Consider the following 26,946-nt stretch of genomic DNA (forward strand, 5'->3'; position numbering starts at 1 on the left):
TGTCAGTCAAAGCCAGGAATATTTATTTTTCACATTTCAGTTCATCGGTTTCTCTTTACAGACGCAGTCACGATTCAGCACTGGTGCAAATGAATTTATTGAGGGGAGGAAAAAAAAGATCAAAGCAAATACAAAACACTAATAACCGTCAAAAGCTGATCACCATCATGTTGATAAAAATATGTTCGTTTGATTTCTTTTTTCTCTCTGAAGCGGCACATTTTAAATCTATGCTGCTCTTCTTGGCAAAAAAAAAGCAATAATTTGAATGTATCTATCTCTGTACTTACAAATGAGGTAAAAACATTGTTCACAACATGTCTGCACCCAGAACACAACACTGAAGAAGCCGTCGTATGCTACAAATGAATGGTGGGAAGTGAATCTCCGCTCCTTACAGCTGTAGTGAAGCATGAAGTGTGTGGGGCTCAGGCTCGGACGCTCTCCAGAGAGCAACATACAAGCATCACTCTGGAGGAACTCCCCACTGCCTGAAAGATAAGCATGTCTTTTACTTTTAGGCATCATTGACTGGAAATGCTCTTATTTATAAAAGCTGCATTGTTGCCTCCGCTGCTCGGAAAGCGTTTGTCTGAAAAAGAAGCTGCAATCTGGGGATCGACTCCTCTGTCAACTCATTTCTTTTTTGGAAACTCCTCACATTCCTTTGGTTTTTCCAGCATGACAGCGGGCCATCAGCTCCTATTAGGATTAGTGGCCTGACATGTTTTCACACTCTACTACCCTTTGACTGCTCTCTGCCGACAGGCTCAGCTCTGCCAGCGTGAAGACAAATAGAAGGAAAAAAAGGTATGAAGGGAGCGCTGCTGATGCTGCTGCTTCCAGCAGAATCCAGCGGCTGAAACGCCAGAAGAAGCCACGCTGGAACTTTGGGGAGAATCGTAGGTTGTGGGGTCATGTGGGTGGGGGCACACGACTTTTTAAGTTCATCCCATTTGCAGTGCAGCAAACTGTTATGCAGGAAACTGTTGCTTGCAGCATCTCTTCCCTCGGCGGCTCCCCCACAGGGCCGCTGTGCTCCGTGGTGCACTGGTGAGACATCTCTCCACAGGGCTGGGCTCCCTCCGCTTCACTCCCTTCCCTCATTTGCTCTCTGATTCAGCCCCCTACCCTGCAATCCTCTCTCTTGTTTTAAAAATGTGAAAGGAAGTGTGCCCTTTTTAGACTCTCGTTCGCTGCGTTATTATTATTATTTGCCTTTTTGTTCTTTTAAGACAAAGTGTTTAGTTTTTTGCAGAGCTGAGAGAGAGAGAGAGAGAAGCTGGAGGGATAATTCACAGTTTCGACATTAAAAAAAACAAACAAAAGCACAATGACATGTTCCTGCAGCTCTCTTACCCACAATCCTCCTAATGTTTCAGCCAAGAAATATGTGCTAATTTAGCAAGACACAATAGATGGATGCGTGAACTGCATATGGCACAGCTATCACAGCTCACAAGCATATATATATATATTTGTATATATATATATATATATATATAATCCTTATAAATATCTCTTACCCTCTTCCCTCCATTTATGTTTATTGAGTAGTCACCTTGAAAGGCAGCTCTGTGTACTTTGTATTCTGCCGAGCATCTGTTAAAATAGTCTCTCGCAGCCGCCACATTTGGTATGCCAGAGGAACAGCGTGCACGGAACAGAGCAACAGAGCGAGCATTTCCTCCCTCCCGCAGTCCACTCGTCCACTCGCATTTCTTTGTTACAAAGATGTTTGAATTTTTGTGCACCCTCCCCCGGGTGAGGAGGAACGAGCAGCGGCGGAGCGCAAATGAGAATAGGAAATCAAATGAAGACGCGGGCACGGTACTAAGTAGAAAGCTTGATGTCTTACAACCCATGGAGCGTTGAAACTTGAAACACCCAACCAATACAGAATTACTCAACCTAGCAAAAGACACATTACCAGAAAAAAAAATCTCACCCTGGAAACCAGTGATGGTCGAAGCACTTCTTTTTGTTTTTTTTCTCATACAAACATTGACAGAAGCTGTTTACAGCCAGGCAGCGAGAACACGATGTGTCCACTACAGTGAAACTGCATTGGATGGGCTACTCAGTATGATCCACCTCATCTTCACTGACTTATCGTGTAACAGTGTGAAATACATGACATTTATTTACAGAGCAGCAAGGTGCTAAAAATACATTGTGGCATTGAGTTGCTCAGGTATATATATATGTATGTATGTATTAAAAAAATCCTGGCCAAAACATTTTCATATTTTCTGCCTTCAGCTGGCAGCTCATCCACACACGAGGAAATTTGGGGTTTTAGTGTCTGTGACTGGAACAGATTTTTCCGACAGTGAAGCTAAGCTCCATCATGATGAGTAGCCCGAGTGCAGGCTGACGTTCTGAAGCATTTAACCTGACTTGTAGGTTTGATAACGTCTGCTCCTGCAAAATTGCCGTCCAAGGTAGAGTGAGTGCAGAGCGGCAGGCTCTTTTCATTGGGACACTTTCATCTGTCTCTTAGGCCCCCGCTTTGATTGACGGGTCTCATCATCCAGTAAATACAACACAGTTCGTGTCAGCTGTCAGCAAAGTGCCAGTCTCTCGCTTTTCCAGCCTGAGTCGCCGCCAAGCGTCTGCTAATTGATTGTTTTGGGCGGCCCCGTTATCAGGGTCCAATCAGTTTGTGTTGGAGCTCAGAGGTCGCTGGCCTCGGCTCGCTCGTACAGCGCCCGAAGCTTCTCAAAGCGAGGCCCCCACTCCCCGAGCGTCTCCTCCCTCCTCGCCTCCACTCCCCCTTCTCCGCTGCTGCCTCCATCCAGCCCTGCTGAACTGAAGGAGCTGAGGGAGCCGGCAGGCGAGCCCCCACCCTCGGTGGAGAAGACCTGCAGGGAGTCAAAAGGTCCCGTGTCTGGATGCTGGTCAGCATCGCGGATGATCTCGCACAGGTAGCGGGCCAGATCCTGGCTGGAGAAGGACAGGGAACGACGGGCTAGCTGCGAGGGACGGGCCTGGCCCTGGGCCGGCAGCCTGGTGGGGGGGACGTCCCTGCGGAGACTGGTCGTTGTGGTGGCCGTGGAGGAAGTGGAAGCTGCAGAGGGAGGCAAGGTTGTGGAGCTGGTTGTCCGGCTCAGGGGGTCCAGCGGCTGGGAAGAGGGTGGGACGGGGGGCGCCTGGTGGAGGAGGTGATGGTGATGATGATGGTGGGGAGGAGGAGGGTGGTGCAAGGCTCTAGAGCGGCAGTACTGCACTGACTGGGCCGGGCTCGGCTGGAGGGACTTCTGCAGCTCTGCCATGTCGTAGGCATTCTGGTCTCACACACACACATTTACACAAAAGCAGATGAAAAGTCTGAGTTAGCACAGGAGCTGTAAAAACAGAGAGGGACTGATTGTCTGGGGGAGAAAGACGAGGCAGAAAAAAATGAAATGTGACAGTGAGAAAGCAGAAAAATGAAAAGAGAGCAGAAAAACAATCGGCTCGCCCCACAACGTTTACTGTGAATGTTCCACCTATTTAAGTTTCCAATCTGTCTCCATTTACTGTTGCAGAAAACTTGTAATTCGAAATATCTCTGTATGCATGTGAGAGACCAAGAAGAAGAAGAGCAAGATGAGGGACATTTCTCTCCCTCTCTCCACTGCAGACAGCTGCCATTACTTTGTCATGTAGCGCAGCAGCAGCCACTTTGGTACTAATGTGATTCCACCAGAACTGTAACCAGGGTGGCAGAGATGCAAAAAGATGTAGGAGGAGGAGGCGGCGGAAGAAATGATGCACAAGGAGGAGGCGTGGGTCGCTTTGTGAAACTGATTATGTGATGAGTGCTGTTTTTATTCCTCTAGAGCGATTTCAAACAAGACTCCAGAGAATTAACCACAGTGGCTGCTGTGTATAGGGGATCAGTACTGTGTGTGTGTGTGTGTGTGTTTGACTGCAGGTAACGGACAGAATCTTGAAGGTTTTGGGGTACTGATAAGGCCAGACAAGGATCTCTATATGAAAGTGTTTTTACCTCCTCTTTGTGTGTGTTTCAGCAATGATTTCAGCAGCCACATGTGTTTGTTGCGATCAAAGCTGTGATATTATGCAAGCTCTTAAGTACCGTTGAGTGCTTGTGGGTTACATTGGCTGGTGGAGAGGAGATAAGGATTTTGCGTGGGCCTAATTAAAACGCTAGCACACACACTGCAGGATTTTATTCCAAATTGAATTGACAGAATCCATCATAGAGCTGCTGCCATACATCCACTGCTAAGAATTTCCAAAATAAAAGTCTTTGAAATCAAAATTAAAACATCTCAACTTCAAGCAAGCACGTGGCGATGTAGCAGTTACATACTGAACATCACTTTTAACAGTTGTGTATGTGTGCACAAAGGTTTCTTTCTGATTTGCTTTGATAACTTTCCCAGCAAAGGGTACAGTCTGCATGCATGTGAGCGTGCGAGGGGTGTACCTGGTCCTCCTCCCCACCGCCCTCCTCATCGTAGTTGAGGACGTTCTCCCGGATGTCCTCCCAGCCGTCGTGATGCGCCGTGACGTGGTAAACGCCCTCTTTCAGCCCTTTGTAGGACCTCCAGCGAGTGTAGAGGAAAATGCCCAGTAGCAGCACTGCAGTTGAGACAAGACGGTGTTGAAGGCATTAGCATTACAAATTAAATGATTAAAATCCTTCAATCAAGATATGCCCTCAGAGACAGGCGCTCTTGATGGAGATGGCCTTGAGCATCATTTGAGAAAAGTGCGAGCCGAGACGTGATACGTGTTAGGAATCAAGTGACGCTTCAGAGTTTGATCTAACAAGTGTTCTGCTGCTGGTGTTTAACAAAATATATTTCAAGGACTGGCAAAAATCTCTGTGACAGTCAAAATCTTTCTCAAGATTGGCAAAAATGCCATGAGTGAGTTCGTGCATCCTTGGGAAACCTCGGGGGTGCAGAACAAAGTGAGATTAATGGGTTAGTGAGGTACTTCTTCTCACCTGGCTAGATCACTATAGTTACCTGCTTCAGAGCAGGCTGGATGTTTATCATGATAAAAGCCTGATCTGCTGCTGAAAACAGTGATGAATTTGGCTGTTTGGTTGTTGAACTTTGGCCTTTCCGAGTTCGGGCATTGCATTCTCCTTCTGAAAAATTAGGCATATTTCATGAAAATATTTTCACACGAAAAATGTCTTTAAACAGAAACAAAGGTCACATGACCAACTGAGCTAGAAGGCAGATCAGCCTCTAGGCTGAGAAACAAACACCTCATAGGTCTTCAGGTGGCGCCTTCATTACAGGCAACAAAACACTACTCTCCGTGTCAACAGGGACGAGACGTTCCAGGTAGAGCTGCAAAGATTAGAGAGCGGCTAAGCGTGATGGACAGACAAATCAAAGTCTGGGTCAAAAAGAACATTTATGAGACGTAGAACAAATAAAAGATGCTGGACACCATCTGCCAAAGAAGTTGATTTGCTCAGAGTGAAAGGGATCTTAACCAAGCGAGGCTGTTTGTTTATCTCTTCATCCATTGGATGGATAACAATGTGGCCTTACTGATTTCCTCATAAAGCTGTTGTAGTAACAGCTGGACTGTACAGTGAGTAAGAAGATACCGTCAGACTAAACCAACACAGGAGGAGCTTTGAGAAGCAGATTACCTTAACAAGGTCCAAGGTAAGCACGGCTGCGATTGCTGAAACTTTGCGATTCTTTGATGAAAAGGTTGAAGGACACAATTTTAATTTCCTCACCAATGTCTTGACCGTATTTTCTATTCGCTGAATGAAATAAAAGTGCAATAGCTGACCTTTTCCCCCCAATGAATGCCGTACTTTATTTCATGGGCACGTTAATTTCATTTTATTTTTTTCTTTAACCACATTTTACAAACTCCCTGATTCTGCACCTCTGAGAAACTGGATCATTACAATCATATCAGTTACAGCGCTGACTCGAAGCGTCGCCTCTATCATGTTAAATAGTTATTAAGTATGAAATTAAACATCATATCAGTGGCTGACACATCTGGCCACAATCAGATTTTCAATTAAAGACTAATAAACATGTGAACCTAATTAAAATGCTAATTTAAAATTATTCACAACCTCATTCCTTTACATCTGCTAGCATCACTGTAGTTAGAGGTAATTATAGCCATGTGACTGACAGGCTTTGTAGACACTGAACATGCTTCGGATTATAGGCGGCTCACTTAGTGCTGACAGTGTTTGACTGTAAACGGCATTAAGAGGGTACTGATACCGGCCTCGATAATGGGAGGGAGGAAAATTAGCCGCCTGATGTCTTATTGGAATTAATTACACTCCCATCATTGACACATTTAACCTTGAAGGGAACCTACTATGCTTTTCTGTCATGATGGGTGCTCGTGAGCTCAGCCTACATAAAAATAATCCACAGACTGTATATAAAAGACAGACGTAATCACACTCACTGGTTTTAGCTTTCTGGTCTCTGGTCATTAGTGTTTTGGAACCAGAATTGATCACATTTAAGGTGTTAACACTGTAACATTTAATGCTGTTACACTGGACATTTTAACATGGCATCCATCCATCCATCCATCTTCATCCGCTTTATCCGGGGCCGGGTCGCGGGGGCAGCAGCCTAAGCAAAGAGGCCCAGACCTCCCTCTCCCCAGCCACCTCCTCCAGCTTATCCGGGGGAATACCAAGGCGTTCCCAGGCCAGCCGAGAGATATAATCTCTCCAGCGTGTCCTGGGTCTGCCCCGGGGCCTCCTCCCGGTGGGACATGCCTGGAACACCTCACCCAGGAGGCGCCCAGGGGGCATCCTTGTCAGATGCCCGAACCACCTCAGCTGGCTCCTTTCGATGTGGAGCAGCAGCGGCTCTACTCTGAGCCCCTCCCGGATGGCCGAACTTCTCACCCTATCTCTAAGGGAGAGGCCAGCCACCCTTCGGAGGAAGCTCATTTCTGCCGCTTGTATCGGCTATCTCGTTCTTTCGGTCACTACCCACAGCTCGTGGCCATAGGTGAGGGTAGGGACGTAGATCGACCGGTAAATTGAGAGCTTCGCTTTTACACTCAGCTCCCTCTTCACCACGACGGACCGGTGCAGCGTCCGCATTACTGCAGCTGCAGCCCCAATCCGTCTGTCGATCTCCGGCTCCCTTCTCCCATCACTCGCGAACAAGACCCCGAGATACTTGAACTCCTCCACTTGGGGCAGGAACTCATCCCCGACCCGGAGTGGGCACTCCACCCTTTTCCGGCTGAGAACCATGGCCTCAGATTTGGAGGTGCTGATCCTCATTCCCGCTGCTTCACACTCGGCTGCGAACCATTCCAGTGCGAGCTGGAGGCCCTCACCCGATGAAGCCAACAGAACCACATCATCTGCAAAAATCAGAGATGAGATTCTGAGGCCACCAAAGCGAAAGCCCTCCGCCACTTGGCTGCGCCTAGAAATCCTGTCCATAAAAATTATGAACAGAACCGGAGACAAAGGGCAGCCCTGGCGGAGCCCATCACCCACCGGGAACGAGTCCGACTTATTGCCGGCAATGCGAACCAAGCTCTTGCAACGGTTGTATAGGGATCGAATGGCCCGTATCAATGGGCCAGACACCCCATACTCCCGCAACACCTCCCACAGGACACCCCGAGGGACACGGTCGAATGCCTTCTCCAAGTCCACAAAACACATGTAGACTGGTTGGGCAAACTCCCATGCACCCTCAAGTATCCTCGAGAGGATAAAGAGCTGGTCCAGTGTTCCGCGACCAGGACGATTAACATTTAACATGGCAGCTTATGGGAATTCACTTGCTTGAACAGCCCCTAGTGGCCAATAGAAGAACTGCAGGTGCTGTCAGTTGTTCGTGCCTGTGCTTGAGGTACTGCCTGTAAACCACTGATTGTCAAACTGTGGAGTGGGCCCCAGAGCCACCGCAGTCAGGGTCAGGCTTCCAGTTATCCAATTCAACCTGTCCCAGCTGGTATTGGTGGACCAGTCAGGGTACATCCTGGAATGGGCACCTGTCTATCACAGGGCCAACACAGTCACATACAGCCTATTTCTAATCACAAATGAACTTAAACAACATTTTTTGGACTGTGTGAGGAGGCCAGAGAGAACCTGCACCGACACAGGAAGAACATCACAACCCCGCCCAGAAAGGTGGATTCCGACCCAGCACCTTGTTGTGAGGTGACGGTCCTGCTATCGTGCTGTAAAATTTGCACTTCTAAATAAATTCAACGTATGCCGCGTTTCACTGTAGACCCTTTTTTCATTGTTGATAATGGATGAAAACTGTGGGCTGTGACCTTTCTCTGGCTTCTGACGAGGAGCATGCCAGAACAAGTTTGAAACTAATGCTGTAAGCCAGAAACACAGGCTTCAAGCTGTCCTAAATATCCCGGGCATGCCTGCCAGATACCATAGCTATGAGAACATCAACCCCACCCACCTGCTGTTTGACCCTTTTGTTTATGAGGGGCAGCCAATTAGCTAGTGGGCTTAAAGGGAGGGGCGCTGAAAGGGCTCGTTTCACGCAGAGAGCGAACTGAGCAGCTTCACCTGGGCCCGGTCAAAGATAAATAAAGATTATTATGAACTGGGTGTCACGCAAAGAGTGCAAGAATAAAAGTATGGAGCCGGTCCTCTTAAATACTCCACAGGGCTACCTCCCATTGAGGCGATTCAACATTATCCTAAAAAGCAGATTGTAGACACAAAACACACACACACACACACACACACACACACACACACACACACACACACACGGATTTTCTGCTCAAACAGTCTCTGCGTCTTTCTCACTGTAGTGTTGCTGTGACCTTTTCAAATGTCTAACAAATCCCCCGTATGTTGTCTCATACCTATCACCTCTCGCCTTTGATAATACTACTCTAAGCCTCTCCATAATATTAACCTGCTTTACACCCACACAAACGCTTTAATTTTTTCCCTTTAATTCAGCTGCACTTCCCGCCACTCTCAAATCAAACAACCGAATCAAAACACATGTTTCCTGCAAAAGAGGCAACTTGTAGAATCTGGAGTGCAGCGTTTAAATAATATTTAATAATTTACAAGCAGACGTCATTAACTGAGTGAATTACTCACAGAGACATATGCTATCTTCAAATCTGCTTCCCTTTTTTCAAAAGCAGCAGAAAGCTGTGTTTAATCACATTTGAGAACAGCAGCAATCACATACAACAACTGGCAGCATTATAAATACCCAAGCTGCTCAAATCCGATTAATCCGAGGTAAGACACGAGCGTGAAAAATCTGGAATCTTAAACAACTCAAACCCATCTGAACGTGCACGGTCTCTTCTTCTGCATCAACCCCTGCGTTTTAACTCTGAATGTCTTTCTCTTACATCATAACTAAAACCCAGCAGCCACTGCATCATGTAAGCACACCAACAGAAAGCACTCAAACGCTCTGTGAATTGATAACACCCCATTAAACAGCCCACCCTCTGACAACTCTGTAAGAGTAAATCCACTCAGCCAGAAACCAGCTGCACAGTACGAGAGGAAAAATCAATATTCATTTACTGTCATCTTGTCCCCCCTCACCACAACTCCAGCGCCTGGCAGATATATAAGACGAAATTGTTTCAAGAGATTTGCGGTTTCATTTTAAGATGGGCGTTATGGCTTTTAATGGCGAGTGAACAAGAACAAGGGGGAAAGGGGCTAAAAGAAAAAAGACTTTTGTTTCAGGAGAGCCCACGTGTGTCTGACTGCTGCAGTGGCTGCTTTCATGTTCGAGAGACAGTGAACTGGCAAAAACAAGGTCACAGGTTCAGTCCCCCTGCCCTGACTGCAATGAGCCTCATTTACTGTGAGGTGCCCTGAGCTTCCCCAAGACAGAAACAATAAATGAGTCGAAACAATGTGGAGAAGCAGCTGGTCCAGCAGCCCGGAGGTGCCCAGAGCCAATGAGATTACACGGCTGGAGGATTTAAGGCCATTGAGAGGAAGATGCACAATAGCAAGAGCCAGGACAAAATAATAGATAGTGTTTTTAAAGATTTACAATATAAGGGTGCCCTGTGGACTCTGACCACCTGTGGCACAGCAGCACGGTGGAGCTATGTTTCAATTCAATGCAATTTAATTCAATTCTGTTCTATTTATACAGCGTCAAATCAGAGCAATGGTCACTCCGAAGCCTTTATTTTGTAAGATAAAGACTCCACCATAATACATTGAAAAGAGCAAGCACTGGTGACGGTGGGAAGGAAAAACTCCGTTTTTAACAGGAAGAAACCTCTTACAGAACCAGGCTGAACATCTCCCCTTCAAGGTAGACTCCTGCTGCATATCTGCAATGTGTTTGGTGCTGCAGCTTTTTCAGATAGTTCCCTGGAAGTCCTGTTTTGAACACCTGTGCTTTGAGCCCAAAAGCTGAAATGTAACTTTGGGGTAACGGCAAAGTTGCAGGCAGCCAATTCTGAAAGCTGACCTTGTAGTGAGAGATGCTTTTGTTCTTGTGGACCTAAAACATTTACTTTTAATGCACTGAGGGGCCACACAGGGGTGGGCTGTGGAACCCTGATGGCAGGAAGTTTTTGGAAAGAGGAAAAAACATATTTTTGCACAGATGGACATCAGAATTGCAACGTAAAAAGAAAAAAGATGTCCTTTTATAGAATACCATCATGGAAGTAGACCTTTGAAGCCAAACACAAACATTTCCAGGTACAGACGTTTAAACAGGCACTCGTGGCTCAAGAGTTGGGAGTTCACCTTGTAATCGGAAGGTTGCCGGTTCGAGCCCTGGCTTGGACAGTCTCGGTCGTTGTTTCCTTGGGCGAGACACTTCACCCGTTGCCTACTGGTGGTGGTCAGAGGGCCCGGTGGCGCCAGTGTCCGGCAGCCTCGCCTCTGTCAGTGCGCCCCAGGGTGGCTGTGGCTACAATGTAGCTGCCATCACCAGTGTGAATGGGTGGATGACAGGTTGTGTAAAGCGCTTTGGGGTCCATAGGGACTAGTAAAGCGCTATACAAATACAGACCATTTACTCTCTCTGCTGTGCATTTTCCACTTTCCAAGGTTTCACTTCACCGTTTATCAAAAGCAGAGTCAGTATTGCAGTTAATAAAGATAAATACACCAACTGCAAGGCTGGCATTTTATATATATTTTTATATAACCAACATTAGTTTGGTAGTAGAAGCAGAATGTAAACAAAGCAGAGCTCATAGATACTTTGACGACAACATCAATCAATATTAATGGGAGCATTTTATAAACGATTGGGGCATATGATGGTATTATATCTGTGAAATGACATTTACTTTATACTATGACTAAACACAGCCCTTTATATCTTGAGATACCCTGGGTGTTACAATGTAACGACAGAGGATGCATTTGTGAAGCCCAGAACTACCTAATGCTTCATTATGTAGCCAGGAAATGTTCTGGAAACATTCCTCAAAGATTTTGCTCCACATTAACATGACAGCATCACAAATGTGGCCCAGACCTGTTGGCTGTACTTCCATGATGTGAATCTCCTGCTCCACCACATCCCAAAGGTTCTCCATTCAATTGAGATTTGGCGACTGCAGAGGTCATTTGATAAATGTTGCCTTCCTATTAGCTTAAAGCATTATCCTCTGACATCAACGAGACATTTCCACTCAGAGAACTGCTGCCCACTGGTTATTTTCTTTCTGATATACTCAGAATCTAGCACCAACAACCACACCAAGTTGCCTAAGTCATCTTTTTCCCCTCATTCTGATACTCAGTTTAACCTTGTTGCCTAGATGCTAAAATGCATTGTGTTGCTACCATGAAATGGGTGGATTATATATATATAAATATAGATACAAAATTAAATAGCTGGTGAATGAATGTTGACAGATTGAGCCTGAAAGACAAATTCATGTTGCACAAACCTGTGAAATACAAAAAGAAAACAACCTTGAGCACAGTCCTAAACTTTGTGCTGGGACCAGCTCCCATCGCCTGTGATGATCGTCTGTCAGATGATTTCTCTGCACACGTTAGAGGACCATGCTGAAATTGGCAGTGCATTGGACTGCAAGTGATCCAAGTGTAGTAAGAGAGCTAAACGGGGTCCAGCGTTACAGAAGGAGAGGACCTTGAAAAAGAAATTTGCTTGTTATGGTTACTCACAGTGTACTGCCTCTTTTTCCAACCCCCACATTTTCAGAGGCTTTAAGGCTTTTAAACAGTGAGCGGTTAATGAACGACTAGAAATCCAGTTTCACTATGAGTTACACGTACATTTGTGCAGGCTAACCAACGCTTCATTAAGCATTTCTTTTTCCCACAGCACAAAAGAAAAGATGTGACAAAGCACACAAAGAAATGTGATCCTAAGCTGACGTGAGATTGCTGTGCTCCACCGCATGAATCAATATCCTTCGCATTATGGCACAGGCCTATACGAAGAGAAATACAACCTCTATAGACTGAAGCAAATAATCTGGAAATATAAGAGGTGTGTTACTGCTTAGTTTATGACGGTGGAGTTTATGCCTTTTTGTGTTTGTTTCTCCTGCTCCCCTCTGCTGAGAAGCAAGTGTGTGTGTGTGTGTGTGTGTGTGTGTGTGTGTGTGTGTGTGTGTGTGTATGAAGAGGTGGCTGGAGTGAGCTCCACGGGGAGGTGAGCAAGGAAGCTGGAGGTCAGGGTGTACAAGAAGAATCTGCTCTGTTCAAAGTCTTCTCCAGAGGGCAAACAAAGAAATGGAGAATTTGATCGGTATTTCTGACAGTGTGTGTGTGTGTGTGTGTGTGTGTGTGTGTGTGTGTGTGTGTGCTGGAGAAAGTAAAGAGCGAGCCTGAAAAGAAAGATTATGTGTTTATTTGTTTACACTGCCTCCAAGGTCCTGTGCTGTCTTTGACCATCACTCCTTTCTCACTCTCTCTGCTTAACTCTTACTCCTGCCTTCAACTCGCCCTCCCTCCGTCCAAACTCCTCTAACGGTTCTCTTCCTCCACTCAGCCGCTCCACCCCTTCTTTAAAGTTTGTGTCTATTGATTCCATTGGACTTTAACAACAAGCGCTACGTTAGGTCAAACCCTTCAGCTATTTCTGGCTCTTCAACAGACGCCCTGGGCTATTCGCGTACGCTCCTTAAAACCTCGCCTAAACCACTTCACTTCCAGCCCGTCGCTCGCTTCACGATGAGTGTTACAAGCGCTGCTAACAAGTAAATGTCGGGCATAGAGACCCTTAAAACTCGACTTTCTTTATAAGACTGCGTGCAGCGAGGTGGCATGCCGCTACTCTCTGTGATGAGCAGGGATATCCATCGTACCTTCAGCAGTTCAAATGGCACTGAATGAGCGAGTGCGTAATGGGATTTCCAGTCAGACAATCAATATCCGAGCTGCCCTGCAATGAGATCAGTGTCTATGAGAACGTCAACACAGGTCAATAATATAGTATGGATTTTACCTCATCAAACTATAATTCTGCTTACTGGAGCCATCTGTCTCTGTGGGCTTGATCTATCAGTACTCTTCTTCTCGCTGCTTTTTTTGTTGTGCTATATTTTAAACAGGATTTTAAGGTCAGTACCAATATGCAGCAGACAACGTCTCTACACATTCACAGGTGCAATGAGTTCTTTTTGTTTTTTCCTCTGGTTCCTGGAGTTAAATGACTACATGTACCGGAAAATGATAGGGTTGAACATTAATAATGGATTCCTTGCAGGCGCTGAATTTCCAGGCACTGTTTGGAAAGCCAAACTGCCCCTCAGTTGTAGTAATACAAATCTTCCCACACTGACTATATTCATGCATAAAAAACTAAGTAAATTGGCCCCCAAAGTTATTCTTATTACTTATTGAATGTAATTCATTTAGCTCACAGGGCAGTAAAGCCCTGCGTGGAAAGTTAATAAAACACTTAATCCAAGGCCAGTATCTGTCCAATGTCTTAGCTTAGTTTTCTGTATTGTTCGCTTTCTCAAGGTAACTGTGCTCAGCGAGTCTTTGTATCTTTTGCACTCTCCACTGCTCTTGTTATTGATCAAAATGTGTCCTTTCTTTAATCCTCCACCTCCTGTTGTAAAAAAAAAATTGTGCCAGTGGTGTCATAGAGGTGCAGTCGTATCTCAGCTGCGCTCTGATAAAGATGCGGCTATGAATAGACCCTCACACTGGGACATTTTGGAGCACGGGGTACAAACAGACAGAGAAGCTACAGCGAATGTTTGCTGTGGAGAGGTAAGAATTAAAAATAGATGTTTTTTCTTGCTTCATTCAGTACTTTTAATTCTGTGCGCATTCTGGCGAGTTTTCCAACACATCAGCATGCACCTTGGATCGCTGAACTCTGTTCTTGTTGGGTTGAAGTGTTCACTTTCATCGAGTGTGGAATTTCAGATCATCCGAAGCGGCCTGGGGGGGCGTTCAGATCCACGTACCGTTAAAATATAAATGCAATCAGCGTTTTGTCCACAAACAGTCGGCGCAGACATTAACTGTGAGAATGCACTGCAGATAAACAGGCTGCTAATGATGCGCACTGATAGACAGACACACCTCGTTCTCTACTTATTGCATTCAGAAGAGTTTCGGAAAACTTCACTGGAATACAAGGTCTAGATTTTCAGCAGATATAATTATGGTTAGGTGTCTGCCCAGCAGGGTGACGACAATACCCCATCACCCTTTTATGGCTGAGAGGTAAGAACAATCAAACTAATCCAAATTTGAAAAGATCGTAATCCGGTCTTTAAGTGATGACGTGATGAATCCTGCTTCCGGGCCCAAACTACTCTGCGTTTAATAAGGATGTTGTGTTTTTAACATGTTTTATTGCTTTGCATCTTGTTCTATTTAATCTACAAGCTCCTAAAAACAGTCAGTGATCACTGTCGGCCTCTCTCAGTTTTTATTACCACTGTTTATTTTAAAGCTCAGTTTTTAAAACTAACCTCGTATTGTGGATGGATTATCTCAGTTGTTCTCCTGACTGAAGTTTGGTCCGTTTACAGCATCCTGCTATGCGATTGCATTTGTCCCTAACCATCGGGAACCTTCACGTTAACTTTTATCGAGTGGAAAAAAGTTAGCGTTCATCCTCCAGCTTCACTGTGTTTATGCTAAGCTAACATAGCTGTGTTGCTAGCGATCATGTAGCACATCATTATATACCAGCTAGCCCAACTTCAGTAACTCTACAAACGTCACTGCTTTTTAGTTTTCTGTCTTCATTTATGTTGGAAGTGATAACAGAGCTGTACGTTTGAATTGTTTCAGAAATCTCTCAGTCAGATCATGCTATATTATATTTAGGTGGAAACTAGTGAGCTAACTTCCTGCTAACTTCTAACTCTGTTACATTTAATAAATTGTGTTTTCGTGGATGCCTGGATGTTAAACTTAATTCTTACACCTGGTAATGCAGCAACGCTGATCATTTTGTTACAGATGAAAAAATGTTGACAGTTTTTCAACTCTGTGGCAAAGATTGGGCCCAGACACGGCTAATGACGTCTGACTTAAAGACCAGGTGAAAATTAACAACAGTAAATATTTGAAGTTAAAAGACAGACCAACAATAGTCCAGTAAAATCTGTCCATTCCTAAACCTTTCGCTCTCTCTCTCTGATGGGTTTACTTTGGTTTTCGAGCCTAAACATGTTATCCTTCACTTGCATCCAGTGTTGCCAACTTTGTCGCCAAATTTTATCGAATTTTCAGACCCCTTAGCAACTTTTTTTTTTCTAAAAAGAGTCTAGCGACAAATCTGGCGCCTTTTTCTGGTATTATTGGAGACTTATTTATGACGACTTTTTGACGTGAAAGCGCGTATCGCTCTTACTCTCAACAAGCAGCGGTGCTGCCGTGGGCACCTCGCCCGTGCCAAAGCGCTCACAGGCGGAGGATAGTCCTCCCCCAGCTGCTATCAGGGCAGAAGATGTTCACCTATGCGTCCAAACTGCAAATGAATCGCGCATGAGCGAAGCCGCTGCTCCCACACTGACTGTAACGCAGTCAGTACTTCTTTTACTGTTATGTTGTTTTGTGGATCACAAGGTTTAAAACTACTTATAAACACACACACACACACACACACACACACAAAGTAACTCCACCACAGTGCCTATATCGGGTCACTTTTGCCGGTCCAAGCCCGGATAGAGGATCAGGGTTGGAATTGTGACATTAAAAAAACAATAATTGCTAAAAGAAATTTAATTTGTAGTTCTAAATAAATTCTAAATGCATTTAGGACGTTTTTTACTCCCTTTATGTCTCTTCCACGATGTTATTTTTCTCGTCTACAATGTTGGTTACAATTACATTAGCATGACCAATTATGCAAATTAGGCAATGACATCATTTAGCGACTTCTAGCGACTTTTAGGACAGCCAGTAGCGATTTTCCTTACTGAGGAGTTGGCAACACTGCTTGCATCAACATCTCACTGCACCTCATTCTGAAATTTCCTGTGAACAGCTACAAAATACAACGTTTGGATTAACTTGTCATGGAATAACAAGGCAACAGACCTCAATTGGTCATGAAACTGCTGTCAGTCAATTGTCCAATTACTTTAGAGTCTCTGAAAAACAGGGGACTGTGTATGTCTATAATTCCTCAACAGTTAATGCAATACTTTTGTTAAACCCCTTGAATTGAAGCTGAAAGCCTGTACTTCAGTCACATCTTGACTGTTTGATTTAAAACTCAATGCTGTGACATGCAAAGGCACAATTACAGAAACTGCATCATCATTTGCATTTTTGGACCCGAATTTAAATACAGGGTCAGTAAAGTAACATAAAACAAAGCCAGTGAGGATACGCGATACTGCCTCACATAGATGGTTTCTTTTATGCAGTGCTGGGTTGACCCACTTATCTTGGGCAGTGAGTTTTCCTTCAAAACAAAGAACTATAAACAAACAAAGAAAAAGACAAAGAACGCAAACATAAAAAGCCACAAAACAAACATACAAATACCGATCAGCAGTTTATTCTCTGTAGTGCTTTTAATAAATCATCCATCACTTTTGAGTTTTGCAGGAAAGATAAACATAAATAAAAATAAAATGTTATTTTTCAGAAGGACTGAGGGGACTCCGGCTGAGCCTGCTGGTTGAGGCGATGCAGGTTTTAATGGCCCATGTGAGGAGCTGGTTGAGTCCCAGTGAGAAGCAGGTTTAATGGCACTCGTGAGGGACAAAAAGCAGCTCAGGAACATTGTGCTGGCTTTGACTCTAAATGAATTTTAAATTACTTTGCGCACTTTTTTGCCTTGAGGAAATTTCATCATCAAAAAATAAAATAAAAAAATCAGCAGGCAAATTTCCCCTGTGATGGACCGAGTTCAGTGTCGGTCCCCAAAGTATTTGAACAATCATCCAGCTCTACAGGTGACAGCTGCCACTGCTGCCTTAAACAGCACGCTTTAATCTGAAAACTGTTGCAATGTCGCTACAAAGGTGCACCTATATATCGTCTCCCTCCTGCTTGTGCTGTGTTCTCTCCTCCTTCACTTTCTGCAGGTATATGGAGAACTGCATGTTCTGTACTTATGATGCAACCTGTCGAGCGTTTATTGTTGTATTGTTTCTTGTCTCTCTAAGATCTTCTTTTCTGTCTGGTCTTTCTAAGCAGTCACGGCAGATGGCTGCCCTCCCAGAGTCTGCTTCTACCGGAGACGTCCTACTGTTAAAAGGTTCCTTCTGCTCATAGAGAATAGTTATGTCATAGAGGTTTCCATCTAAAATACTGAAAGGTATTTACCTTACTGTGAAAAGTGCCTTGGGATGACAATCATGGTGATTTAGTAATATATACATGTAATTGAAAGTTAATGATTTTGTGTTTTGGGCCAAGGTGCACTTTCAAGTCTTTCTCTTTGAACCTAAATGCCTTCAAGTCGAATTGAAATCATGTTAAGTAATTTTCCACCTTGAAACACTGTCACCATCATTGTATCTTTAATGGCTTTTTATAATATAAAAGCTCCTTTTCATCTCAGATGGCTGGAGGGACGTGTCTGCATTTGATCCACAGATGCTGGCAGGCTGAGCCCCGGCAGGCAAACAAGAGTAGGTAAACAAACTAGCACTAAAGTCTACATGGAAATGTGCTGTTAACCGTGATATTGAAAAATGAGGGTTACACATGCATCTAACCAGCCAAAGATTAGAGTTGCAGGTAAATCACAATAATCAATTTTTATTGATTATTATTGTTATTTTTTTATTTATTGATCTCTGCAGGGAATCTCATCCTCTGTTTCCAGCTTCCAGGGACCGGCTCCAGGTGTAAGGCAGGAACAAGGACTGAATGATGGGAGAACTAGCCTGGCATGTTCTTTACAGCGGGGGAAACAAAGACCTAAGACTGAAACCATGAACCCTCCACAGCGTCCAGGGTTCATTGCCCACTCTCCATATCTGAATTCCATGAGCCTCATAGACTGCCCTTCCAGTACACATTGTATATATGACCCCACTGCACTACAAGCTTGTTTGTTCTAATTTACATGCCCCAACCTCGCTCCCTCTTTCAAATCATTCACCTCCCATTAGTACACGGTGTTCTGTCTGGTTCTGGAGCTGCACCAGTCCCCTCTGACTCCTTCCTCAAACCACAGCTTACACCATCTGCCATTGTGTGCTAGAAATGCTGTCAATTTCTTGGTCCTGTCCCAGATACATCTGGCTAATAAGCATTCTGTAGTGACGCATGCTGGTTTGATTGAAGTTTGCTCAGAGTGAAAAGAAACCAAACCATCAACTGATTTTGGAACAGAGAAATTAAAGTATATGTGTGAAAATGCATTTAAATGCCATTTAAGGCATTTTTATCTGACATCAGCTGATGACCTAAACAGCTTGTTTTTGTTCGATGGCTTTCTCCAAAAGTTGTAGACCTAAAATGTTACTGCAAGCATAAATGAAGTTGATTGTTTGGTGCCAAACCTTTTCAGCTGGTCACTACTCAAAAGTCAAGTATGCCCAAATGTGTCTGTGTAGGTTCTCAGTCATCCGGGACATGCAATTGTCTGCCATCTATAATCCAGTTTTGAGGTTCCTTCCCAGACGCCTTCACGCTCACTCACATCCTGGGCCATTTATAACCTTAGCAAGTCACATGATAGATAGGATGAGGCTAGGTTTCACAATGGGTTCACCCGAAACCTTGGCTGACTATGGCCCACACCCGTTTTCACACCTTGGTTTGTGTGATTAGGCAGAGGATCAATAGGGGGTCCATGGCCCTCTGGGAGACTTAAAATTTGGGACTCTCCACCAATAGTACTTCTTGGATGAAATGTCTTCAAGAAACCTAAAGAAGTCCAGATGCTTTTCTTTCCAAGCTCCTTAGACTACGCCCAAATGCGTGCACATGGAATTTGCTGCAAAGATCCCTAAAACACAGTCAAGACAACAAATATAAACTAATATGGATGAACCCCCCAAAACAGTTATCTTGTGACTGTGATGATTTATCTGTGAGGGCACATTTGGTGTTATGGTCTCTAAATAAAACGCCTCATCTAAATATAGTAAATCAAGCTGTAGATTTTTGCGAGTGTGTGTTTGTTTGTGGCTTTGAGTTTCAATATGTATTTACATGAAGCTGAATAATACTCAGTGTTCCTGCGTGAGGAGGTGGTAAGACAAAGGGTCATCAACACGCACCTTCAGCACAGACTGCAAGCTCTGCCAATGCATACATGAAACAGTGCATCGAAGAACGTCTCTGTCACACTAATTAGCCTTAATTTACATCATTTAGATGGATCGGAAAATCCATCTCTACATGATTTAAGTAGGTGCTCGTGCTATTTCAGTGGGATATTCTATGGCATATAAAGACATATCTGGTGGTGCGTTCAATAAAAAGCAGTCCATGCTGTGTTTAGGGAAGATTAAGAGAGTCTGCATCTGTGCTGTCAGACCACTGCTGTGTGGGGCACTTAGACGATAGATTGGTTTATTATTTAAGACAAAATAACTATTTGGCTTTTGAGCATTGAGCAGTATTGTCTGATTATTTATCTATTTTTTTGTAAGCATACATTTGGTCTTGATGTTGCTATTTTATCCACACACGATGAAACTAGTGCACTGGAGCAGGAGCAACCTCCCAGCGTAAAACCATCTGCCCCCTTATACTGCTGCAAATGTCCTAGAACCGATCTGCTGTGGCCCAGTAAAGAGTTCAGTTTGAGTTTTGACGTGGATTGAAGAATGTATTTTTGTGGCATGCTGTGAACATGGATTGGCTCTGTGTGTGAAAACAAAATAAATATTTATGAAACCGGTTCTCCAACCTTTTCTGGCTTTCCCCACCTCAGAATCTGAAGCTTTAGTCAATAATCAACACTGAATGTTGCTTATATAAACATGAGTGTGACTGCACCACTAAATTCTGGCTTATTCATTTTCCCTAAACATCAAAAAACTCCACGACCCAGCACTGGGGCCCACACCACAGTCTGAAAACCGCTCATCTATGACAATAACACCACCTGACAATGATGAACAGATTCACCATAATACAAAAATATCACATTCAATGCTAAAAAATAGCCACTGGAGTTTAAAGAGGAACTCTTGACCTTTGGGACATACTTTGTGTACTTTCAGACTATGTTCATTTTATAATAAACACTTATTTTTAGCATGTGCATGGTATCACTTCTAAGCCTGAAACATACTGAAAATATTCAGAGAGTATTAAAAATAGGTATTCTAATAAAAAGTAATACAATTTGTACATTTACCATGCAGCAGCATGGTAATGGAAGTATTAACCCTACCATAGAACCAAGTCCGCCAGAGCTTATATTATATTTTTACATGCCGTAGTGCCATTTTTGGGAGCATTTCAAGTTGATATACATCAATACAACCATTATAGCCCAAATTTTTATAATATGTATGCATTAAGTGCATAGTAATTACATAAATTGCAAAAAAGTGCAATAAACTACAAACAAATTGAAAATCGTTTTTGTTTTTTTACATATATTTCTAGTTAGAGAAATTTAAAGAGGCTTATCCCTCAAAACTGTAAATACAAAAAAGTTGCACAAAATAGTTTCCCACCACAGGAAATTTATTTTGAGCGTCTTCATAGTTTTATTTTTGAAATACACCAATTTTTATACACTGCAGGAAAAACTAAAATAAATATTATAATGCAAATTTGCAAAATAACAGCATATGCATCAAAATAAAATATTTCCAGCAGTGCAATATGAGTCCTAAGCATCCCAGAAACGACACAGAAAGTCATAAAGTCAAAGATAACTTTTAAAAACACCAGTATAGGCTCATGAGGCCCTGATGGTAAAAAACTACATTTCCGCGAAAACGACGTCACTTCCGGTTTTGGGCAGGTAATGGCGGACATGCGAAAGTTCGTGCTGACGTCTATTCCAACGTAGGAAGTGTTACAAACAGCTGATCGGATTGGCAAAGCGTGTTTCTGGAATATTATGTTTTTGTTGCTGCAAGTGCTTTTTATGCAGTTTTTGCAAAGCTATATGTGGAAGGAAACTGTGACTTAGGACAAGCTGATGGCATAAGATGTAAGTACAACTCCTCCAGTTTCATATGCAAAAAAAAATTATTGCGCTAGCTTACGTGGTTGCAGTGCTACCGGGATTTTAAAATAGTTACGCAAAACGGAGCGTGCCCGCTCCGACCGGCTTTAAAGGGTTAATTAGTTCATATAAGACAGTGTAGCAAATTTAATACACAATAAAACCCCAAACTCTGATTCGAGTAAAGGACTTCATGTCCAGGTGGATTTTTATGGCTAGCAATGCATCTGTATAATAGTAACTCATTTCATTTGACAAGGATAAAACCAGAGTCCTCCTGAGGCAAATTGAATAGATTGCACTTAGTTGTCAAAGGCCCACATCTGTGTATCTAATACCCCACAATTCACAGTGGATGTCAAAACAAGCGCCAAGCCATAAATTCATGGAAACTCATCTGTGATTTTTTTAAAAAGGGGAAAGAAGTAGATCTGAGGAGTGCTGGAGTGTTTCAGAGAAAAGGGAATTTGGAACCACCAGGACTTTTCCGAGAGTTGGTTGTTCAGCCAAAAGTAACTGACTCAGTAGCAGTCCTTCAATCAGACACTTAGAGTAGAGTGGCTAGATGGAAGCCACTCCTGAGTAAAAGACACACGACAGCTCGCCTAAAGTTTGCCAGACTGCATTTAAAGGACTCTGAAAGCATAAGAAAAAAAAAGTCTGATGAAACAAAAGGTCTGGTCTGATGAGAAAAAAATTGAACGCTTCGGGCAGAACTCCAGGTACTCAACATTCGCGTTCCAGCCAGCCACAGCAAAACACCATTATTAAGCCTCCAGACGACACTACAGTGGTTGGACAGTCTCCCTACAGGGTGGAGGTCTGTAAACTAACAGCATGGTGCTGCTACTACAGCCTGGTACTCAACCCCTCAGAACATCAGAGGGCAAGATCAGGAACCCATTCCATTATTCATAGACAGATACAGAGCGGATCGAGCACCCAGCTTTAAGTTCGCAGGAAGCCAGAGTATCACCTCAGGTGAAAAAGGCAGAGGAGGGTCTAATTCCCAAGAATGCTCAGCAGCTCCTCTGCTGTATCATAGAAAAATAAAAACACATTAAAGCATTTCTGTAGAGCTCTAATGGCAGCTAACAGATTCTTCCAATCTAATATAAAGAACTTGAAAGGATCTGCCAAGAAAAAAATGGCAAAAGCAGCCTAATTTAAGAGAGTTTCAAATGACCTGAAGCTGCATGTGCTTCCCTGGGATTTCTACAAACCTCTGAGAGAAGGGTGTAAACAATAAACGATAAACTTCAGTTTTTAAGATTTGTTTTAAAAACAATACTCAGTTATGGAGTCTTAGCCCCGAACCGAGCACGTGTCTCAGACCTGCTGCTATCATCCACAGACGTCTGTATTGTTCATTAGTATATTTGTCATAGTAGCTGCTGTATTGCTGATTGGCTAATAGAATTAAATGTATGTTGGTATCACTACAACTACGACTGTGTAACCACAGTCGCCCCCTGCTGGCCAGCGGGAAGAATGCAGCTTTAAGGCACTGGCTTTTTCAGAGCTGGAAGCAATGTCCAAATAAAAATACAAATTTACAGCAAAAATAAAGACGTTTAAAGGCAATTTTAAAAATAATAGAAAACGGGGTTTGATTAATTGTACTAACAGAGAAGACAGAAATTCAGTTAAATTCAATTTTATTTACATAGCGCCAAATCACAACAACAGTCGCCTCAAGGTGCTTTATACTGTAAGATAGACCCTACAATAACACATACAGAGAAAAACCAACAATCATATGACCCCCTATGAGCAAGCACTTTGGCAACAGTGGGAAGGAAAAACTCCCTTTTAACAGGAAGAAACCTCCGGCAGAACCAGGCTCTGAGTGTGACATTCTAGTCTTTAACTATTCTGTTACTTAGAGCTAATTATCATGTATATGCATCAGTGCGTTGCACCTGATTGCTAGTATTGGTTGATAAGTCCCTTCTGGTTCCACAAACAAAAACATGGTGGCAGCATGTCTGTGTAGATTCGCAATCATCCAAGTCACAGTAGTCCTGAAAACCTAAAAAGAAGGTAACTGAATTTCTTTAGATTAACATGGTGGAAAAAATGTAACGCTGAATCTTCCCAAGGTTTGAAGATAATAGCCATCATCGCTTTACAAACCATGCTGTCTATGTCCATCTTTTACATAGAGCCTACGTTATTGATGTTCTGACATGACTGTTTAAAAAAGATAAGTTTGCATTTGACTGCTTTTCTGTAGTCAAATGCAAACTTATCTATCTTTCGAATATTTATTGTTGTACAATCTACTGTACAATATAAAGCACCTTGAGGCGAAGGAAAAAGGAAAAAACTTGGAGTTAAAGAGAAAAGGTGTTCAGAAAAACAAGCAAGTATTGGATGTCAGTGTCAAGCCAGCAGTAATAAGCCAAGTTAATAATGCAATAACAACATAATCCTGAGAGAAAAACAGCTGCTGAAACACAACATGAGGGCATAGAGGTGCGTGCAAAGAAAGGATGATATCTACGCAAAGCTACACAAACGTAAAAGCCCGAAGAAGCAAAAAGAATAAATTAATTTGCATTGCGCCGTGCAGAATCAATATTCCAGCTACATGATACATTCAGAGGACTATACCATTAATCATTAAAATACTCAAGAGATTGCCAATTGGACTTTGACTCGGTTTGGAGCCGTGCTGACATTTCTGAACTAGAAACTTTGCTCTGAACTCAGAACCCCCGAGGAGCACCCCGGGGACTGACTGTGTCAGTGCTGCTGGTCTCTCAGTCCAATCAGTGGAGGAGACTGCTCCATGGATGTTCAAGCTAAAAATATCATTTCAATGTTTTAATGACATCAGGAATCGTCCTAACATCTAGCCCTTGTGACCACATTAGGTTTTGCATTGTTCATGCAATGAGGTCATGCATTATTTCATCTTCATGAGGTTTTGCATGAATGTATCATTTCTTTCATGATGAAATCAGGCACAAAATCATGCATTTCCTTACATATAAATGATGCTAAAAATTCAAGTGGATTTACATCCATTATTTTTTTTTCCACAGGTCATGATGAGTCACTGGTCTATTTTTCTACAGAGAGATGAACGAAGAAAAACCCAGCTGAAGTTTTAATAATGAAGCTGGTTTCCAGCTGGTAATCCAGCTGTTTATATCAAAATGACCTGATCTGTTTTTACTGTGATATAAAACAAATGATATTTACTTGAAATTTTAAGTTAATAAGTATTAGCAGATTTTTTTTGTAAAATACTGACTTTCTGTACTCACATTTCCTTCATCATATGAATAGGTAACAATAACTTAAATAACTACTTGTAGAAGAGCATCTCTGAACGCACAGTACGCTGAACCGGATGGGTCAGAGAAGCAGGAGACCACACTGGATCCTGTCAGCTAACATGGGCTCACCAGAAACTAGACAACAGAAAATTAGCCTGGCCTGGTCTCAGCAGTCTTGATTTCTGCTGTGATATCAGGATAGTAGCAAATTTGGGATGTGGTAGAACAGGAGATTCACATCATGGATGTGCAGCTAACATGCTATCAAATCAATATGGACCAAAATCTCTTTTTCTCCAGCACCTTGTTGAAATTATGCCATGAAAATTCAGGCAAAATCCAACCAAATACCAGCAGCTGCTGGCGAGTGTATGCTGTTAAGATAAGGGTTCATTAGAAATTCTAAAGCACGGTTGTTAGCACTGTTGCTGCACAGCAAGAAGGTCCCGAGTTCAATTCCACCATCAGGGGTCTTTCTGTGTGGAGTTTGCATGTTCTCCCCATGTTTGCGTGGGTTCTCCCCAGGTACTCCAGCTTCTTCCCACAGGCCAACGACATGCAGTTAGTGGGAATAGGTTAATTGATCAATCCAAATTGCCCATAGGTGTGAATGCGGGAGTGAATGTGAGTGTGAATAGTTGTTTGTCTCTGTGTGTACCCTGTCTCTCGCCCTATGACAGCTGGGATGGGCTCCAGCGCCTCCCGCGACCCTGAAAAAGGATAAGCAGAAGCGAATGGATGGATGGAGAAATTCTAAAGTGGCTGTGACTAATATAATCTGCTATTACACATCTCTAACCCTACACTGACCTCAAGGCTTTATAACAGGACTTTACTAATGGGTTTGTTTTAGCCTAAACCATTTTTCCAAACTTTTGCAGGTTAAACCAGTCAAACAGGAAATAAAAGGAAGCCTTTAAAATGTTCCCAGTCAATCCTCCAATAGCAGCCTCTCAGTCAAGTGTGTTTCTGACACCACCGCCTCTTGAAAATTGATAGCAATCTAGCAAACAGCTGTTGAAATGTCTCATTCGAACTACAAATGTCAACTTGGTACAAATGGAAAGTAAAGTCAAGGATCACCCCACTTATTAAAGATTCATCCTCCAAGTATCACACACGTTAAAATGACTTATGTGCTGGAGGTGCTAGAATACATACACACACACACACCCCACCAACTATGAAGCCTTCATGTTGTAGGAACCTCAGTACCAGCAGACAAGGGAAAGCTCATAGCTGACCATATCAAACCACACAACAGATCAGGATCAAAGGGAATGAGCGAATATGAACGTTTTTGGGAGTAGAATTTGTCTTTAATCTTCACCAATCACAACATTCTCAGAGAACTGCTTTTGAGAGTTGCTGCCCTTCTTTTGTTCTTGCTATTCAAACATTTGGAGTGTGCACAAGAAATATTTGATGAAGGCTTAAAAAAAGAAAAAGAAAAAAAGAAGTCTCTCTCGTCGCTACTTAAATTTCAGAGTGAGGAATGCTTGACCGATCGAGCGCAGGATGCTCTACCGACTGAAATTACTACCAAAGCCCCCGGAGCATTGATCTCAATTTCTGCAGGTTTGGGTAAACAGCACCTTATACGCCTACAAATCAAGTAATTAACACTTAAAACAGCGCTGAGCCTCAACAGGATCAAGGTTGGATGTCGCATTTAATATAAGCCCGGAGCCAAATTTGAAGGAAGATGTTGGAATGGAGGAGAAAAGAAAAGGAGAAATGATCATTTGAGTGTCTGGCTGGTCTCCGGGTGTGAAAGAGGTGCCCTGTGAATCACCAATGAGACAATCAGACATGGCCAGCAGCAGTGTGACACCAACACCATCTTCCTCACCACACATCTCCCACTTTTTCTTTCTCTCGCCGTGCTGCGCGCAGCCTCGGCTGTGCTATCTATTCAGCTCCCTCTTGTTTTCTTTTGGTATTGTGTGTCGTCCTGTTTTATTTTGCACTCCTCTGATCTGCTTTCTCTTCTTGGGCTGTGCTCGTCTCATACTGCTCTTTACTGTTCTGTTGTATTGTCCTCAATTAAACAACGGGAACATGTCATTGTACTGACAGCTCTCTGAGTACGACTGAGCCCGAGGCGC

At 43.2% G+C, this 26,946-nt stretch overlaps 1 protein-coding gene across 1 annotated transcript in view; it reads right to left on the bottom strand.

Annotated features, from left to right (window-relative positions):
- Positions 1 to 79: 79 nt before the first annotated feature.
- Positions 80 to 26,946, bottom strand: part of LOC146718174 (neural-cadherin) — a 333,699-nt gene continuing 306,832 nt past the window's right edge. The window contains exons 36-37 of the mRNA XM_085431334.1: positions 4,439 to 4,593; positions 80 to 3,287 (exon numbers count right to left, since the gene is read on the bottom strand). Of these exons, the coding sequence (XP_085287460.1) occupies positions 2,676 to 3,287; positions 4,439 to 4,593 (767 nt within the window). The 3' untranslated portion in view covers positions 80 to 2,675. The remainder of the gene's footprint in view (positions 3,288 to 4,438; positions 4,594 to 26,946) is intronic.

This window comes from Copadichromis virginalis, linkage group LG1 (assembly GCF_057382275.1).
Source record: "Copadichromis virginalis isolate Kocher_CV1m ecotype Utaka linkage group LG1, C_Virginalis_male_GT1.1, whole genome shotgun sequence".
NCBI lineage: Eukaryota > Metazoa > Chordata > Actinopteri > Cichliformes > Cichlidae > Copadichromis > Copadichromis virginalis.